The sequence below is a fragment of the Melozone crissalis genome, unplaced genomic scaffold (genome assembly GCF_028551555.1).
Source record: "Melozone crissalis strain CALT ecotype California unplaced genomic scaffold, PUWL_Pcris_2 ptg000179l_1, whole genome shotgun sequence".
Lineage (NCBI taxonomy): Eukaryota > Metazoa > Chordata > Aves > Passeriformes > Passerellidae > Melozone > Melozone crissalis.
In genome coordinates, this window is record NW_026535946.1 from 874,490 (window position 1) to 894,947 (window position 20,458).

The 20,458-nt window shown below is 54.9% G+C and overlaps 1 protein-coding gene across 1 annotated transcript; it reads right to left on the reverse strand.

The window, feature by feature from the left end:
• Nucleotides 1-451: 451 nt before the first annotated feature.
• On the reverse strand, nucleotides 452-18,646 carry LOC128948952 (leucine-rich repeat LGI family member 4-like). Its single transcript, XM_054293710.1, has 7 exons — nucleotides 18,627-18,646; nucleotides 10,898-11,046; nucleotides 7,234-7,349; nucleotides 7,039-7,086; nucleotides 4,546-5,046; nucleotides 1,473-1,498; nucleotides 452-455 (listed from the first exon to the last, which is right to left on the reverse strand). The coding sequence occupies exons 1-7, from the start codon at nucleotides 18,644-18,646 to the stop codon at nucleotides 452-454; spliced, it is 864 nt and encodes a 287-aa protein (XP_054149685.1).
• Nucleotides 18,647-20,458: the final 1,812 nt, after the last annotated feature.

The following is a 20,458-nucleotide window of genomic DNA, read 5'->3' on the forward strand; positions in this document are numbered from 1 at the left end:
CCCCCCTTTTTTCACAGAAGTCTTGGGATTTTCTGCAGTTACATCCTTTAGACTTGCTGCTATGTGGAAGCCAATAAAATTGTCAAAGTTCTTATTAACTTGAAATAAGTTTTTATGTTATTTCTGTGTTGGCTGCATATAGTCAGGAAAGTATGGTTTGAGAAAAGAGATGTGTTTGTTATTTTGTGGAAACTTTCTTTTGGTATTTTTTTTCATACCAATGCTGATGTAGCTGGGGAATTTCATTCAACAGCTTTAGAACCACTCATAAAGAGAAGGAGAAAACCATAAATTGTGACCCTTGACTGGTGAGCAAGCTGAACATTGAATTCCCATCTGTATCTTACCTGGCACTTCAGACAGAGTGAGATAATGAAAATTTTTTTGTTAAAGATAGTTTTTTTCTGTCAGTAAAGATGAAACAGAAAAAGAGCTTTTGGTTTTTCTTAGCTCATCTGAAACATAGGGACAGAGGTAGATAGCTGTTTTTATTCACAAAGAGTATTAGAAGCAGAGGAATCTTTTTGGCTCTATTAGGAAAAAAAAGGTTGGGTTGGAGCCCTCCCAATGCATCACCTGGATGTGGGTGGGGTCATGAGATCAGTGGTGGGACCATGGGGTGGTTGGTGGGACCATGGGGTGGTTGGATTGGATTGGATTGGTTTGGGTTGGGTTGGAGCCCTCCCAGCGCATCACCTGGGCACCAGGGGGGACCATGAGATGGTGGTGGGGTCATGGGGTGGGTGGTGGAACAATGGGATGGGTGGTGGGACCATGGGATGGCTGGTGGAACGATGGGATGGGTGGTGGGACAATGGGGTCATGAGACCAGTGGTGGGACCATGGGGTGGGTTCATTGGGTTGGGTTGGGTTGGGTCAGGTTGGGTTGGAATGCCCCCAGGGCATCACCTGGACATGGTAGAGTCAGTGGTGGGACCATGGGATGGATGATGGGTCATGGGATGGTGGTGGGACCATGGCATGGTTGGGTTGGGTTAGGTTGGGTTGAGTTGAGTTGGGTTGGTTGGGTTTGGTTGGGTTGGAGCCCTCCCAGCGCATCGCCTGGGTGTGGTGGGGGGGTCATGAGATGGTGGTGGGGTCATGAGATGGTGGTGGGGTCAGGGGATCAGTGGTGGGGTCAGGGGATCAGTGGTGGGGTCAGGGGATGGGTGGTGGGACCATGGCATGGGTGGTGAAATCATGGGATGATGGTGGGACCATGGGATGGGATGAGTTGGGTTGGGTTGCGTTGGGTTGGGTTGGGTTGGCGCCCTCCCAGCGCATCACCTGTGCACGAGGACGGACCATGAGATGGTGATGGGACCATGGGGTGGATGGTGGGACCATGAGATGGTGATGGGACCGTGGGGTGGATGGTGGGATCATGGGGTCATGAGATCAGTGGTGGGACCATGGGGTGGATGATGGGTCATGGGATGGTGGTGGGACCATGGCATGGGTTGGGTTGGGACGGGTTGGAGCCCTCCCAGCGCATCACCTGGGCACCAGGGGGGTGTGGGGTCATGAGATGGTGGTGGGACCATGGGGTCAGTGGTGGGACCGTGGGGTCAGTGATGGGGTCATGGGATGGTGGTAGGACCATGGTTGGGTTGAGTTGGGTTGTCTTGGGTTGGAGCCTTCCCAGCGCCATCGCCTGGACATGGGGTTGGGTCAGCAGTTGGACCATGGAGTAGGTGCTGGGACCATGACATGGTTGGGTTGGCATGGGATGGGGTGGGTTGGGATGGGTTGGGTTGGTTGGGTTGATTTGGGGTGGGTTTTGGGGTCAGTGGTGGGACCATGGGGTGGGTGCTGGGACCATGGGGCGGTGGTGGGATCATGGGATGTCTGATGGGACCACGGGATGGGTGGTGGGACCATGGGGTCCGCAGTGGGACCATGGGATGGGTGATGATGGGACCATGGGATGGGTGGTGGGACCATGGGGTGGTGGTGGGACCATGGGATGGGTGGTGGGACCATGGGATGGGTGATGGGACCATGGGATGGGTGATGGGATCATGGGGTCCGCAGTGGGACCATGGGATGGGTGGTGGGACCATGGGATGGGTGCTGGGACCATGGGATGGGTGGTGGGACCATGGGATGGGTGGTGGGACCATGGGGTGGTGATGGGACCATGGGGTGGTGGTGGGACCATGGGATGGGTGATGATGGGACCATGGGATGGGTGGTGGGACCATGGGGTGGTGGTGGGACCATGGGATGGGTGATGGGATCATGGGGTCCGCAGTGGGACCATGGTATGGGTGGTGGGACCATGGGATGGGTGCTGGGACCATGGGATGGGTGGTGGGACCATGGGATGGGTGGTGGGACCATGGGGTGGTGGTGGGACCATGGGATGGGTGATGATGGGACCATGGGATGGGTGATGGGATCATGGGGTCCGCAGTGGGACCATGGGGTGTTTGGGTTGGGTTGGAGCCCTCCCAGCACCATCACCCACCTGCACATGGGGTCAGGGGGTCAGAGGTGGCTCATGTGACCCCAGTTGGCCCCCGTGGCCATGTGGTGACCATCATGACCATGGTGGTCCCACATGAGCCTGGTGACCCCCCTTGACCACATGATCTTAATGGAACCCCATGACCCCATGACCTTGATGGAACTCCATGACCATGATGGCACCCCAAAATCCCATAACCATGATGGACTCCCATAACCACATGACCCTGCTGACCTTCCATGACCACATGGCCTTGATGGACGCCCATAACCACATAACCCTGATGGACCCCCATAACCACATAACCCTGATGGACCCCCATAGCCACATGATCCTGCTGACCCACAATGATCTTGATGGACCCCCATAACCACATGACCTTGATGAACCCCATAACTCCATGACCCTGCTGACCCACCATGACCCTGATGGAGCTCCATAACCCCATGACCCTGGTGGACCCCCATAACCACATGACCCCATAACCCTGATGGAACCCCATAACCACATGGCCTTTATGGAACCCCATAACCTCATGACTCCATGACCTTGATGGAACCCCATAACCCCTTGAGCCTGATGGAACCCCATAACTCCATGACCATGATGGAACTCCATAACCCCATGACCCTGATGACCTAACATGACCTTGATGGACCTCCATGACCCTGATGGACCCCCATAACCACATGGCCCCATAACCCTGATGGAACCCCACGAACCCATGACCGTGATGGACCTCCATAACCCCATGATCCCATAACCTTGATGGACCCCCATAACCACATGACCCTGATGGACCCCGTAACTCCATGACCCTGGTTACCCCCCATGACCACATGACCTTGATGGATCTCCATGGACCCATGACCTTGATAGAACCCCATAACCACATGACCTCATGACCATAATGGACCCCATAACCACATGACCCCATGACCCTGATGGACCCCCATAACCCCATAACCATAACCATGATGGACCTCCATAACCCCATGACCCTCATGGAACTCCATAACTCCATGACCCTGCTGACCCAACATGACCTTGATGGACCTCCATAACCCCATGACCCTGATGGATCTCCATAACAGCATGACCTTGATGGACCCCAAAGACCTTGATGGACCCCCATGACCCTGATGGAACCCCATAACCCCATAGCCTTGATGGACCCCCATAACCCCATGACCTTGATGGACCCCCATAACCACATGGCCTTGATGGAACCCATAACCCCATGACCGTGGTTACCCCCCATGGTCTTGATGGACCTCCATAACCACATGGCCTCATGACCGTGACGGAACTCCATGATCCCATGATCCTGATGGACCCCATAATCCCATAACCTTGATGGAACCCCATAACCCCATAACCATGATGGAACCCCATAACCTCATGACCTCATGAACTTAATGGAATACCATACCCTCATGACTCCATGACCTTGATCGACCTCCATAACCACATCACCCCATGACCCTGATGGACGCCCATAACCTCATGACCCTGATGGACCCCCATAACCCCATGACCCTGATGGAACCCCATAACCACATAACCATGATGGACCCTCATAACCCCATAACGATGATGGACCCCCATAACTCCATGACCCTGCTGACCTAACATGACCTTGATGGACCTCCATAACAGCATGACCTTGATGGACCCCAAGGACCTTGATGGATCCCCACGACCCTGATGGAGCCCCATAACCACATGACCATGATGGACCCCATAACTCCATGGCCTTGATGGAACCCCATAACCCCATGACTCCATTACCTTGATCGACCTCCACCACCACATAACCCCATGACCCTGATGGAACCCCATAACCCCATGACCTTGATCAGCCCCCATAACCACATCACTCCATGACCTTGATGGACCCCCATAACCTCATAACCGTGATGGACCGCCATGACCCTGATGGAACTCCATAACCCCATAACCATGATGGACCCCCATAACCCCATGACCCTGATGGAACCCCATAACCCCGATGGACCCCCACAACCTCAATGAACCCCCAAACCACCACCTCCACCACCCACCCCGTTCCTCACCTCGGCGTCCCCCAGGAACCGGGCGAGACACGGGAACACGCCGCCCTCCACGCCGAAGCGCTCGGCCGCGTAGACGTCGGGCGCGTGCGGGACGTCCGCGTGCGGCGCGAAGCCGCCGGCGCCCCGCAGGAACGCCCGGGGCCTCCTGGCGGCGCCGCGGGCCACCCGCGCCGCGCGGCCGCCCAGCTCCAGGAACTCCAGGTGCGTGTCGCGCCGCCACGGCCGCGGCGCCTGCGCCGGGTAGAAGGCTCCGGAAGCCCGGCGGAACACGGCGGAGACGCCGCCCTTGGAGCCGTCGGCCACGCCCAGGTAGAGGCGGCCGCCCAGGCGGGCGGAGGTGACGGCGTGGGGACGGCGCAGGCGGCCCTGGCCCAGGGACTGGCGGCGCACGAAGGAGGAGCCCGAGCGGCGCCGCACCCAGGAGCCGCCGCGCGGCTGGGCCACCACCAGGAGCGGCGTGTCGGCCACCACCACGGGGTGGCAGGACGCCGGGGACGAGCCCGGAGGGGACAGCGGGGACGTTGGAGATGTTGGAGATGTTGCAGACCTTGGAACCCTGGGGACATTGGAGATGTTGGGCACATTGGAGATGTTGGGCTGATGCGGACCTTGTGAAGTTTGGGGACCTTGGAGATGTTGGGGACCTTAGAGACCTTGGGGATATTGGACATGTTGGGGTGATGGGGACATTGGGGACATTGGAGATGTTGGAGATCTTGGGACCTTGGAGACATTGGAGACGTTGGGGACCTTTGGAACCCTGGAGACACTGGGGGCACTGGGGATATTGGGGAGCTTGGGGACATTGGAGACGTTGGGGACCTTTGGGACCTTGGGGACATTGGAGATGTTGGGGTGATGGGGCCTTGGGGACCTTGGGGACAGTAGGGACCTTGGAGAGCTTGGGGACATTGGGGACCTTGGGGACTTGGGGACCTTGGAGGCACTGGAGAGGTTGAGGACCTTTGAGACCTTGGGGACATTGGGGGCACTGAGGACCTTGGGGACACTGGGGACATTGGAGACCTTGGGACATTGGGGACCTTGGGGACTTTGGGAATATGGAGGTTGTTGGGCACATTGGGGACATTGGAGATGTTGGGGTGATGGGGACCTTGGGGACATTGGAGATGTTGGGGTGATGGCGACCTTGGGGACATTGGAGATGTTTGGACATTGGAGATGTTTGGACATTGGAGATGTTGGGGTGATGGGGACCTTGGGGACATTGGAGATGTTGGGGTGATGGGGACCTTGGGGACATTGGAGATGTTTGGACATTGGAGATGTTGGGGTGATGGGGACCTTGGGGACCCTGGAGATGTTGGGGTGATGGGGACCTTGGGGACATTGGAGATGTTGGGGTGATGGGGACCTTGGGGACATTGGAGATGTTGGGGACCCTGGAGATGTTGGGGTGATGGGACACTGGGGACATTGGAGATGTTGGGGACCCTGGAGATGTTGGGGTGATGGGACACTGGGGACATTGGAGATGTTGGGGACACCGGTGACCTCGGGGCCCTTGCTGTCCCTCAGCCCGGTTCCCACCATTCCTTCCCTGCTGCTTTTCCCCATTTCCCAGCACTTTTCCCCATTTCCCCCCATTTTTAAATTATTTTTCTCCATTCCTCTCCCTTTCCCCCCATTTTTTCAATTTTCCTTTGGTCTTTTTCCCATTTCCCCCTTTCTTTTCCATTTCTCTCCCATTTTCCCCCTGGTTTTCCCCATTTTTCCCCCAATTTTTTCCCATTTTCCCCATTTTCCCCCATTTCTCTCACTGTTATAATGATGAGCACCCAGAACCTCCCCCTCATTTTTCCCTCATTCTCCCCCATTTTTCTTTGTTTTTCCCAATTTTTCTCTGGTTTTTTCCCCATTTCCCCCAGTTTTAAATTTTTTTCATTTTTTCCCAATTTCCCCATTTTTTTCCCCGATTTCTCTCACCGTTGACCACGCTCTGTGCCCGGAACTTCCCCTTCATTTTCTCTTTATTTTTCCCCATTTTACCCCATTTTTCCCCATTTTTTCCCCATTTTTTCCCAATTTTTTCCTTTGCTTTACCCCATTTTTTCCCCGTTTTTTTCCCAATTTTTGCCATTTCTTCAACATTTTTTCCATTTTTTCCCAATTTCCCCGTTTTTCCCCCCAATTTCTCTCACCATTGATGACGCTCTGAGCCTGGAACCTGCCCCTCATTTTCCCCCTATTCTCCCTGATTTCCCCCCATTTTTTCCCCGTTTTTTTCCCAATTTTTGCCATTTCTTCACCATTTTTCCCATTTTTCCCAATTTCCCCGTTTTTCCCCCTAATTTCTCTCACCGTTCACCACGCTCTGTGCCCAGAACCTCCCCCTCATTTCTCCCTCATTTTCCCTTTGCTTTCCCCCGTTTTCCTCCCGTTTTTTCTCATTTTGTCCCCATTTTTTCCCCAATTTTCATTTTTTAACCGTTTTTCCCAATTTCCCCATTTTTTTCCCCAATTTCTCCCACCATTGACCACGCTCTGAGCCCGGAACCTCCCCCTCATTTTTCCTTTGTTCTCCCCATTATTTCTCCATTTTTTCCCCATTTTTTTGTTGATTTTTTCCCCGTTTTTTCCCCAAATTCCCCGTTTTCCCCATTTTTCCCAATTTCCCGGTTTTTCCCCCCATTTCTCTCACCGTTGACGACGCTCTGTGCCCGGAACTGCCCCCGAGCTGGCGCCGAGCTCCGGCTGCGCCACGAACACCCAGGGGTGGCCCCCGAGGGACGCGGGGGCGGCGCCCAGGGACGAGAACGGCAGCGTCTGGAACGGACGCAGCTCTGGGGGAAAAAACGGGAAATTTGGGTAAAAATGGGAAAATTTGGGGAAATTTGGGATTCTTGGGAGACCGGAACGGCCGCAGCCCTGGGGGCAGAAAATGGGGACAAAAATGGGGAAATTTGGTTAAAAATGGGGAAATTTGGAGTTTTTCACACCAAAATCTGGTTAAAAAGGGGAAAATTTGGGATTCCTGAGAGGCTGGAACGGCCGCAGCTCTGGGGACACAAAATGGGGACAGAAAGTGGGAAACAAAAATTGGAAAATTTGGAGTTTTTCACACCAAAAAATGGTTAAAAATGGGAAAATTTGGGGAAATTTTGGATTCCTTAGAGACTGGAACGGCCGCAGTTCTGGGGACACAACATGGGGGAAAAAAATGGGAAAATTTGGGGAAATTTGGGGAAATTTTGGATTTTTGAGAAGCTGGAACAGTCACAGCTCTGGGGACAGAAAATGGGGAGAAAAATGGGAAAATCTGGTTAAAAATGGGAAAATTTGGGGAAATTTGGGATTCTTGAGAGGCTGGAACGGTCGCTGCTCTGGGGACACAAAATGGGGACAAAAATCAGAAAATTTGGTTTAAAATGGGGAAAAAACGGGAAATTTGGTCAAAAATGGGAAAGTTTGGGTAAAAATGGGGAAATTTGGGGAAATTTGGGATTCTTGAGAGACTGGAACAGTCGCAGCTCTGGGGACACAAAATGGGGACATTGGGGACATTGGGGACACGGAGGCAGCGCCGAGGGACGAGAACGGCAAAGTCTGGAATGGACGCAGTTCTGGGGGAAAAACCACAAAATTTGGGTAAAAATGGGGAAATCTGGGGAAATTTGGGATTCTTGAGAGACTGGAACGGCCGCAGCTCTGGGGACACAAAATGGGGACATTGGGGACACCTTGGGGACATTGGGGACACAGCCAGGGACACAGGGACAGCTTGGGGACACCGGGGACATCACTGGGGACATTGGGGACAGCCTAGGGACACTCGCAGGGACAAGGGGACACAGCCAGGGACAGCTTGGGGACAGCCCCAGGGACACAGGGACAGTTTGGGGACATTGGGGACAGCCCCAGGGACACAGGGACACAGGTGCAGCTTGGGGACATTGGGGACAGCTTGGGGACAGCCCCAGGGACACAAGGACACAGCCAGGGACAGCTTGGGGACATTGCTGGGGACAACCCGGGGACATGGGGACAGTTTGGGGACATTGGGGACATTGCCAGGGACAGCCCCAGGGACACAGGGACATTGGGGACATTGGAGACATTGCCAGGGACACAGGGACACCCTCAGGGACACTGGGCACAGTTCTAGGGACAGACCCAGGGACACCTTGGGGACATTGGGGACACAGCCAGGGACAGCTTGGGGACACTGGGGACACAGCCAGAGACACAGGGACAGCTTGGGGACATTGCTGGGGACAGAGGAATGGACACAGGGACATTGGGGACAGCTTGGGGACAGCCCAGGGACAGCTTGGGGACACTGAGGACACATGCAGGGACACACTGGGGACAGACCCAGGGACAGCTTGGGGACATTGGGGACAGTTCTAGGGACAGACCCAGGAACAGCTTGGGGACATTGGGGACACAGCCAGGGACACTCCCAGGGACACAGGGACACAGCCAGAGACAGCTTGGGGACACTGGGGACAGGGGGATGGACCCAAGGACACAGGGACAGCTTGGGGACATTGGGGACATTGGGGACAGCTTAGCGACACCACCAGGGACACGGGGACAAAGCCAGGGACAACTTGGGGACAGCTTGGGGACATCACTGGGGACACGGGGACAGCTTGGGGACAGCCCCAGAGACATTGGGGGCACAGCCAGGGACAGCTTGGGGACATTGCCAGAGACACAGGGACACCCCCAGGGACACTGGGGACAGTTGTAGGGACAGACCCAGGGACACCTTGGGGACATTGGGGACAGCCTTGGGGACGTTGGGGACACACCCAGGGACACGAGGACACAGCCAGGGACACCCAAGGGACAGAAGGACACAGTCAGAGACAGCTTGGGGACATTGGGGACACCTTGGGGACATTGGGGACACATGCAGGGACAGTCCCAGAGACACGGGGACAGACCCAGGGAGAGCTTGGGGACATTGGGGACACAGCCAGGGACACCCCAGGGACACGGGGACACAGCCAGGGACAGCCCGGGGACACAGAGACAGCTTGGGGACATCGCCGGGGACACGGGGACAGCCCCAGGGAGAGCCCCAGGGACACTGGGGACAGGCTGGGGACATTGCTGGGGACATTGGGGACAGCTTGGGGACATTGGGGACACAGCCAGGGACAGCTTGGGGACATCGCCGGGGACACGGGGACAGCCCCAGGGAGAGCCCCAGGGACATTGGGGACAGGCTGGGGACATTGCTGGGGACATTGGGGACACGGGGACAGCTTGGGGACACTCCCAGCACAACCCAGTCCCATTTTTAACCCTTCAATCCCCATTTCCACCCCTCAAATCCCCTTTTTTTGACCTAAAACCACCAAATTTTCTCCCCCCAGTACAAACCAGTACATCCCAGTTGCCTCCCAGTTTGTCCCAGCCCCTCCCAGTACCAACCAGTCCCATTTTAACCCCTAAATCCCCATTTTTAACCCTGAAATTCCCATTTTCAACCCTTAAGTCCCCGGATTTTTTCCCTCCCAGTCCCTCCCAGTTTGTCCCAGTTCCCTCCCAGTATAACCCAGTACAAACCAGTGCAACCAGTCCCATTTCCACCCCTCATATCCCCCCATTTTAACCCTTAAGTCCCCATTTTTAACCCTTAAATCCCTTTTTGACCTAAAACCACCAAATTTTCACCTCCCAGTCCCTCCCAGTTTGTCCCAGTCCCATTTTTAACCCCTAAATCCCCATTTTTAACCCTTAAATCCCCATTTTCCCCCCTAAAATCCCCATTTTTAACCCTAAAACCCCCGGATATTTTCCCTTCAGTCCCCCCCAGTCCGTCCCAGTCCGTCCCAGTATAACCCAGTCCCATTTTCCCCTCTAAAACCCCCGATTTTTAATCCTTAAATCCCCATTATTAACCCCTAAATCCCCAAATTTTTACCTAAAACCTCCAGATTTTCTCCCCCCAGTCCCTTCCAGTTCCTTCCCAGTCCATCCCAGTATAACCCAGTCCCATTTTAACCCTTAAATCCCCATTTTTTTCCAGAAATCCCCGGATTTTTTCCCTTTAGTCCCTCCCAGTCCCTCCCAGTACATCCCAGTCCATCCCAGTATAACCCAGTCCCCTCCCAGTCCCATTTCCACCCCTAAAATTCCAATTTTTAACCCTTAAATCCCCAAATTTTTACCTAAAACCACCAAATTTTCATCCCCCAGTCCCTCTCAGTCCCTCCCAGTTTGTCCCAGTTCATCCCAGTATAACCCAGTCCCATTTTCTCCCTAAAAATCCCCATTTTTAACCCTTAAATCCCCATTTTCCCCCCTAAAATCCCCATTTTTAACCCTAAAACCCCCGGATTTTCCCCCCCAGTCCCTCCCAGTCCATCCCAGTTACCGTGCCTCTGGCACTGGAGCTGCTGGGGGCGGAGCTGCGCCAGGGCCACGCCCAGGTGGGGGAGGGGCGCTCGGCAGCGGCCCCCTGGGGGGGAGGGGCGGGCGCGGCCCCAGGCCAGGAGCCAGCGCAGGGCGTTCCCCCGGAGGTCACTGCGACAGAAATGGCACCAAATGGCACCAAAGTGGCACCAAAGGGGTGCCAGGGGTGCCAGGTGTCGCTAGGTGGCACCAAAGTGGCAAAAAACGGCACTAAAGGGGCCCTAAGTGGCATCAAATGGCACCAAAGTGGCACCAAAGTGTCATTAAATGTCACCAAAGGGTGCCAGGTGGCACTACGTGGCATTAGAGTGGCACTAAGTGGCACCAAAGTGGCACTAAATGGCATTTAAGTGGCAAAAAATGGCACCAAATGACCCCAAAGGGCACCAAAGTGTCGCCAAGGGGTGCCAGGGGGTGCCAGGTGGCACTAAGTGACACTAAAGTGGCAAAAAATGGCACTAAAGGGGCCCTAAGTGGCACCAGGTGGCACCAAATGGCACCAAAGTGGCAAAAAAGTGACAAAAGGTGGCCCTGAGTGGCACCAGGTGGCACTAGAGGGACATGAAGTTGCACCAGGTGGCATCAAAGTGACAAAAGGTGGCACTAAAAGGCACCAAATGTCACCAAAGTGGCACCAAAGTGTCGCCAGGGGGCGCCAGGTGTGCCAGGTGTCACTAAATGGCATCAGAGGGGCACTAAGTGGCACCAAAGTGGCACTAAATGGCATTAAAGTGGTAAAAAGTGGCACTAAAGTGGCATCAAAGGGGTGCCAAGGGGTGCCAGGTGGTGCCAGGTGGTGCCAGGTGGCACCAAAGTGGCATTAAAGTGGCACCAAGTGGCACTAAATGGCACCAAAGTGGCATCACAGAGACAAAAAATGGCACTAAAGGGACATTGAGTGGCACCAGGTGGCTCTAAATGGCATTAAAGTGGCAAAAATGACACTAGAGTGGCACTAAAGTGGCAAAAAGTGGCACCAAAGTGGCACCAAAGGGTGCCAGGGGGTGCCAGGTGGCACTGAGTGGTGTTAAAGTGGCACCAAATGGCACCAAAGTGGCACCAAAGTGACATTGAATTGGCAAAAAGCGGCACCAAATGGCATCAAATGGCATCAAAGTGACAAAAGGTGGCACTAGAGTGGCACCAGGTGTCACCAAAGTGGCAAAAAATGGCATTAACGTGGCACTAAGTGTCACCAGGTGGTGCCAGGTGGCATCAAAGTGGCCCCAGGTGTCACCACATGGTATTAGAGTGGCACTAAAGGGCACCAAAGTGGCACCAGGTGGCATTAAATGGCACCCGGGGGCACCAAATGACACCAAAGTGACAAAAAATGGCACTGAATGGCATCGAAGCGGCACCAGGTGGCACCGAATGGCACTAGAGTGGCACTAAAGGGACATCAAGTGGCACCAAGTGGCACTAAAATGACAAAAAGTGGCACCAAATGGCACCCGGTGGCACTAAAGGGATAAAAAATGGCTCCAGGTGGCACTAAATGGCACTAGAGTGGCACCCGGTGGCATCAGATGGCACCAAAGTGACAAAAAGTGGCATCCGGTGGCACTACATTGGCACTAATTGGCATTGAATTGGCACTACGGGGACATCAAGTGGCACCAAGGGGCATCAGATGGTTCCAGAGTGGCACTAAGTGGCATTAGAGTGGTAAAAAGTGGCATCAAATGGCACCAAAGTGGCACCAAAGGGTGCCAGGGGGTGCCAGGCGTGCCAGGTGTCACTGCATGGCATCAGAGTGGCACTAAATGGCACCAAAGTGGCAAAAAATGGCATTAAAGGGGTAAAAAGTGGCACCAAAGTGGCACTAAGCAGCGCCAGGTGGCACCAGGTGTCACTAAATGGCACTAGAGTGGCACCAAAGTGGCACTAAATGGCATTAAATTAGCAAAAAGTGGCACTAAATGGCTCCAGAGTGACATCAAATGGCACTAAAGGGACACCAAGTGGCACCAGGTGGCACCAAATGGCACCGAAGTGGCACTAAAGGGACATCAAGTGGCACCAGGTGGCACTACATGGCACTAAGTGGTACTAGATGGCACCAGAGTGGCACTAAATGGCATTAAAGTGGTAAAAAGTGGCACCAGATGGCACCAAAGTGTCACCAGGCGGTGCCAGGTGGCGCTAAGTGGCACCAAAGTGGCAAAAAGTGGCAAAAAATGGCACCAGGTGGCACCAAAGGGACATCGAGTGGCACCAAAGTGGCACCAAAGTGACAAAAGTGGCACCGAAGTGGCAAAAATGGTACTGAACTGGCACTAAAGTGACAAAAATAGGCACTAAATAGCACCAGGTGGCACCCAAGTGGCACTAAGTGGCACCAGGTGGCACTAAAGTGACAAAACTGGCATCAAATGGCACCAAAGTGGCATTTAATTAGCAAAAAGTGGCATTAAATGGCACCAAAGTGGCACCAAAGTGACAAAAATGGCACCAGAGGTGACACCGAGAGGCCCCAAAGTGGCACCGAGGTGGCACCGAGTGACACAAAATGGCGCCTGAGCGCCACCGGGGCCATCGAGCGGCGCTTGGGGACACCGGGGTGGCACCCGAGGAACGGAAAGTGGCACCAGGTGGCACCGAGGGGACAAAAAAGGGACAAAACACTGGCACGGACCCTCCATCCACCCCAGTGTCCCCAAGGTGTCCACAACCCCCCCCAGTGTCCCCAAAGTGTCCCCAAATCCTCCCAATGTCCCCAATGTCCCCAATGTCACCCACAGGTGTCACCCACAGGTGTCTCAGTGTCCCCAGTGTCACCCACAGGTGTCTCAGTGTCCCCAGTGTCCCCAGTGTCACCCACAGGTGTCTCAGTGTCCCCAGTGTCACCCACAGGTGTCACCCACAGGTGTCACCCACAGGTGTCTCAGTGTCCCAATGTCCCTCAGGAGCTCTCTGGGCAGAGTCTCCAGGTTGTTGTTGGCCAAACTCTTGCGGGGACACAAACGGGGACAGTGGGGACAGTGAGGGGACATTTGGGGACAGTGGGGACAGTGAGGGGACATTGGGGACAGTGAGGGGACATTTGGGGACATTGGGGACAGTGGGGACAGTGAGGGGACATTGGGGACAGTGAGGGGACATTTGGGGACATTGGGGACAGTGGGGACAGTGAGGGGACATTGGGGACAGTGAGGGGACATTTGGGGACATTGGGGACAGTGGGGACAGTGAGGGGACATTGGGGACAGTGAGGGGACATTTGGGGACATTGGGGACAGTGGGGACAGTGAGGGGACATTTGGGGACATTGAGGGGATTTAGGGACAGTGAGAGCGTTGGGGACATGTGGGGACACTCACAGGAATTGGAGCCCCCGGAGTCCCCGGAGAGACCCCGGGGAGACGAAACCGAGCTGGGAATCCTCGATGAACCTGGAACCAGTACGGACCAGTAGGGACCAGTACGGACCAGTAGGGACCAGTAGGGACCAGTACGGACCAGTTTGGACGAGTGGGGACCAGTAGGGACCAGTACGGACCAGTACGGACCAGTGTGGACCACTGTGGACCAGTGTGGACCAGTACGGACCAGTAGGGACCAGTAGGGACCAGTACAGACCAGTACGGACCAGTTTGGACGAGTGGGGACCAGTAGGGACCAGTACGGACCAGTGTGGACCAGTGTGGACCAGTAGGGACCAGTGTGGACCAGTGTGGACCAGTACGGACCAGTAGGGACCAGTACGGACCAGTAGGGACCAGTGTGGTCCAGTATAAACCATTATCGACCAGTGTGGACCAAAAAACACCATAAGATCCATTAAAATCCATAGAAAGCAGTATGGACCAGTATAAACCAGTACGGACCAGTACGGACTAGTACGGACCAGTATGGACCAGTATGGACCAAAAAAACCCCATAAAATCCATTAAAATCCATAGAAACCTGTATGGACCAGTATAAACCAGTATGGACCAGTATGGATCCAAAAAACCCTGTAAAAATCCATACAAACCAGTATAGACCAGTATGGAACCAGTATGGACCCGTCCCTCGCAGTTCAAACCAGTCCACACCAGTATAACCCAGCCCCATTCCCAGTATAACCAGTACAAACCAGTATCACTCACAGGTACTCCAGTCCCTCCCAGTCCCCCCCAGCCGCATTTCCAGTCCGAACCAGTATAACCCAGTCCCTCCCAGTCCAAACCAGTATGAACCAGTGCAAATGAGCCCCATTCCCAGTCCCTCCCGGTACAAACCAGTATAACCAGTAACACACTCACAGATATTCCAGCACCCCCAGCCCCATTCCCAGTATAACCAGTACAAACCAGTATCCCCAGTATCACTCCCAGCCCCATTCCCAGTCCCTCCCAGTACAAACCAGTATAACCAGTACAACACTCACAGATCTTCCAGCATTCCCAGTCCCTCCCAGTCCCTCCCAGTATAACCAGTACAGCACTCAGAGCTACTCCAGCATCCCCAGCCCCATTCCCAGTACAGACCAGTATAACCAGTAAAAACCAGTATCCCCAGTACCTCCCAGCCCCTCCCAGTCCCTCCCAGTACAAACCAGTATAACCAGTATAACCAGCCCCTCCCAGTCTCTGCCAGTACAAACCAGCACAAACCAGTATAACCAGTGTAACCCAGCCCCATTCCCAGTCCCTCCCAGAACACACCAGTACAAACCAGTACAAACAAGTGCCTCCCAGTATAACCAGTATAACCAGTATAACCAGTACAAACCAGTACAAACCAGTCCCTCCCAGTATAACCAGTATAACCAGTCCCCTCCCAGTACAAACCAGTATAACCGGCATAACCCAGTACCACTGCCAGCCCCATTGCCAGTCCCTCCCAGTACAAACCAGTCCAAACCAGTATAACCCAGTATCGCTCCCAGCCCCCTACCAGAACAAACCAGCATAACCAGTACACACCAGTCCCTCCCAGTATAACCCAGTATCGCTCCCAGCCCCATTCCCAGTGTAACCAGTATAACCAGTACACACCAGTCCCTCCCAGTATAACCAGTATAACCCAGTATCGCTCCCAGCCCCATTCCCAGTGTAACCGGCATAACCAGTACACACCAGTCCCTCCCAGTATAACCAGTATAACCCAGTATCGCTCCCAGCCCCATTCCCAGTGTAACCAGCATAACCAGTACACACCAGTCCCTCCCAGTATAACCAGTATAACCCAGTACCGCTCCCAGCCCCATTCCCAGTGTAACCGGCATAACCAGTACACACCAGTCCCTCCCAGTATAACCAGTTGTTATGGTTTAGGCCCGGCAAAGCCAAGGCCCCCATAAATATACCTTTTACCTGATATCTGCTGTGAGATGTGGCCAGGAAATAAGCAAAGCAGGCTCCAACTTAAACATAAAGAGAAGTTTATTAACTAAACTACACACACAATTACTAAACTACACACACAATTACTAAACTACACACACACAGGGAAAAAAACAAGGAGAATGAAAACTACACAGAAACACTTCCTTATCCTCCTCCCACCAAATTCCCAAACACATTTACATTTCCCAAAAAATTATCCACACTCGGTCTGGCACCACCCTTTAGAAAAAAAAATCAAATCTTCAGCTCATAAGGGATAGACGGAGTCCTTCCTTGTGCCACGGACTTCTTGTCACAATCAGCAATCCGCCCGGTATCTTGCTATCTCGTGACATCTCCTTTCCATGCCGAGGTGCTCTCACCACCTGGCATGGGATGGGGCAGGGGCCTGCCTTCAGGGCCTTTTAAGAATGCCTCGTCTCGTTCCAAGCAGAGTACAGTCACAATCCTGGGACCTCTGTCCCCCCCCCCATGTCTTCTATACCCCCTGGGGCCGAGGGGTCTCAAAACCAAACTCTCTTGACTCCGAGCCTCCGCTTCCCCCTGCAATACAGCCTCTGCATCACCAGGAAACAGTCCATGGAAATACAACAAAAAAAGAGTCCAGCAAAAACTGCCACTCCATCTTCCTCCATTCCTTCAACATCTCTCTTCTCCCTTTGCCAGACCCTCCTTACTGGCCTGATTTTCTTCCTTCATCTTCCACTCCTGTCCCTTTCCCAGGAAAGGCAATGTTCTGCGAAGCCTTCATTCCCCAAAGGGTTAAAAGTTCTCCCAGGCGGCCGGACTGCCCGCTGCCCCCCCTTTCTCCTCCCAGCCGTGCTGCCTGCCGGCACATGATATCAAGTTTCAAGATATACAGTTCGAGCACGGGCTGCATTCTCTGGGGGGGGGGGAATAAACCGGTCGCTCAAGGGTCTGCCACCCTTCCTCCCGGGCCTACCGTAAATGGGCCACGTGGCTCTCCCCTCCCCCAGCCCAGCCAGAAACTGGGCCGGGGGAGAGACTTCTTCACGCCGGAAATCCCAAGAGGACTCCGAAGGCCAAGAGCCCTGCTTTTAACCCCTTGGGTTCGTAGTCTCAAGAGGCGGATCCAAATGTCCCACTGGTCAAACTAAGTGCCCATCTTAAATTCCAATTACCCATTGGTAATCACAGCAAAACAAAATATCCCAGATGTCCCATTTCCGGTCAAACCACGACACCAGTATAACCCAGTATCGCTCCCAGCCCCATTGATTGCAACCAATCAGCGGCCTTGAAGGCGGTATCTAAAGGCCGCGCCATTTTGTCTTTTTTCGACTACAACTCCCGTCATGCCCTACGGCGGCATAGAGAGCTATTAAAAGCTGGACTACAGCTCCCAGCATGCCTCGCGGCCTCTTAGAGCGCCATTGAAGCGGGGCCGACAACTCCCGTCGTGCCCTGCGGCACATACGTAAGTATTGATGGCTGGCTTACAATTCCCTTCATGCTCCGCGGCCCCATAGAGTCTAATGGAAGCCGGGCCTACACCTCCCGTCATGCCACGCAGCCACACAGAGTGCCCGGTACACGCCCCCAAATGTCCCCCCAAACCCAAAGTTGCTCCTCAGTTGTCCCCCCGGACCCCCAAGTGCCTCCCAGGATTCTTAAATGATCTCTCAGCCCTCACTCAGGACCTCCGACTGCCCTCACGGACTCCCAGGTGCCCCCCTAAACCTCCCACCGCCCCACTGACCCTCAGTCTGCGCCTACAATTCCCATGCTGCCCAGAGCCTACAACTCCCATCATCTCCCGCGCCCCACAGAGGCCAGGTAAAGCCAGGATCCAGCTCACCAAGTGACCCTGAGTGCCCTCAGACCCAAAGTTCCCCTCGGCTGCCTTTTGAGTGTCCCTTAAATGGCTCCTCTGACCCATAAGTGGCTTTTAGGACGCCCAAGCGCCCCCAGACCCCCAAGTTCCCCATCGAGCAACTTCCGGGCCTACAGCTCCCATCATGCGCCGGGACGCCCGTTGAGTTATATTACAAACACGCAAACAACTCCCACCAAACCCCGCGCCCCATAGAGAATCTTTATAACCAATAGAGCCCCGTTACAAACACGCATACAACTCCCATCAGCCCCCGCGCTCCACAAAGAATCGTTATAACCCATAGAGTCCCAAAGAGAATCATTATCACCCATAGAGCTCCATTACAAACGCGCATACAACTCCCACCACCCCCCGCGCCCCATAGAGAATCATTATAACCAATAGAGCCCCATTACAAACGCGCATACAACTCCCACCAGCCCTCGCGCCCCTAGAGAATCATTACAGCCACGCCTACAACTCCCATCATCCCTCGCGCACCACAGCGCCCCAGTTACTTGCCTACAACTCCCGTCATGCCCCGCGCCTCCCATAGCCCATCATTGAATGCCCCGCCCCTCCCGCACTACAACTCCCGTGCTGCCCCGCGGCGCTTTTCCCGCGGTTTTTCGCTCCCCTCAGTGCCCCCCGGCCATGATGGCGGAGGCGCTAGAGCGCTGGCTCCGGGAGGAGATGGAGCTGCCGCCCTCCGCCATCCCCTCCCCGGCCACGCTACGCAGGTCGGGACCAGTCGGGGACCCCCATGGGGACCCCCCTGAGGCGGGCAGGGGCCGCGGGGTTTTGGGGTGCCGGGGGTGGGAACCCCCCGAGGGCTCCGTGAGGGGAGAGCGGGAATGTGGGGGGGGCTGAGGAGGTTTGGGGTCCCCTTGGAGGGTCCTGAGAGGTTTTGGGGGGTCCTGGGGGGATTTTGGGGTCCCTTTGGAGAGTACTGGGGAGGTTTTGGGGTTCCTTTAGAAGGTCCTGGAAGGGTTTGGGGGTCCCCTTGGAGGGTCCTGGGGGAATTTTGGGGATCCTGAAGGGGTTTTGGGGTCCCTTTGAAACATCCTGGGGCGTTTTGGGGTCCCCTTGGAGGGTACTGGCTGGGTTTTGAGGGGTCCTGACAGAGTTTTGGGGTCCTTTTAAAGGGTCCTGGGGGGTTTTGGGGTCCCCTTGGAGGGTCCTGAGGGGGTTTTAGGGGTGCTGGGGGCATTTTGGGGTCCTTTTGGGTGGTCCTGTGGGAGTTTTGGGGTACTTTTGAGGGGTCCTGGGGGGATTTTGGGGTCTCTTTGGAAGGTCCTGGGGTGGTTTTGGGGGTCCTTTTGGGGTCTCTTTTAGGGCATCCTGAGTGGATTTGGGGATTCCTGGGGGTGATTTTCGGGTTCCTGGGTGAATTTTGGGCTCCTGGGTGAATTTTATGGTCACCCCCAAATGTTGGGGTGCCCCAATTCCCTCCCCTGCAGGCTCTGCTCCGGCCCCACAGCCCCCATTTGGGATTACGTCATCCGCCACATCCGGAACCAGCGGTGAGGGGGGACCCCAACATTGGGGAGGGTGAAAAACCCCACAAATTGAAAGGGGACCCCAAAATTTAAGGGGAAGGAGGGGGAGATGCTTTCCGGGCCTACAGCTCCCATCATCGCCCGCGCCCCACTGAGTTCCATTATAGCCAAGCCTGCAGCTCCCATCATCCCCCGCGCCCCACTGAGTTCCATTATAGCCAAGCCTGCAGCTCCCATCATCCCCCGCGCCCCACTGAGTTCCATTATAGCCAAGCCTGCCGCTCCCATCATCCCCCGCGCCCCACAGAGTTCCATTATAGCCAAGCCTACCGCTCCCATCATCCCCCTTGCCCCACCGAGTTCCATTATAGCCAAGCCTACAGCTCCCATCATCCCCCGCGCCCCACTGAGTTCCATTATAGCCAAGCCTACCGCTCCCATCATCCCCCTCGCCCCATTGAGTTCCATTATAGCCAAGCCTACAGCTCCCATCATCCCCCGCGCCCCACTGAGTTCCATTATAGCCAAGCCTACAGCTCCCATCATCCCCCGCGCCCCATTGAGTTCCATTATAGCCAAGCCTACAGCTCCCATCATGCCCCACGCCCCACTGAGTTCTATTATAGCCAAGCCTACAGCTCCCATCATCCCCCACGCCCCACTGAGTTCCATTATAGCCAAGCCTACCGCTCCCATCATCCCCCGCGCCCCACTGAGTTCCATTATAGCCAAGCCTACAGCTCCCATCATGCCCCACGCCCCACTGAGTTCCATTATAGCCAAGCCTACAGCTCCCATCATCCCCCGCGCCCCACTGAGTTCCATTATAGCCAAGCCTACAGCTCCCATCA

Coding starts and splice junctions, on each gene's coding strand:
- LOC128948952 (XM_054293710.1), bottom strand. CDS start 18,646: ATGACGGGAGTTGTAGGCAA. Junction 5,047..7,038: donor GGGCTCAGAGCGTGGTCAAT/GGTGGGAGAAAT, acceptor CTGTCCCCTCCG/GGCTCGTCCCCGGCGTCCTG. Junction 1,499..4,545: donor GGTTCCTGGGGGACGCCGAG/GTGAGGAACGGG, acceptor CCTGGTGCCCAG/GTGATGCGCTGGGAGGGCTC.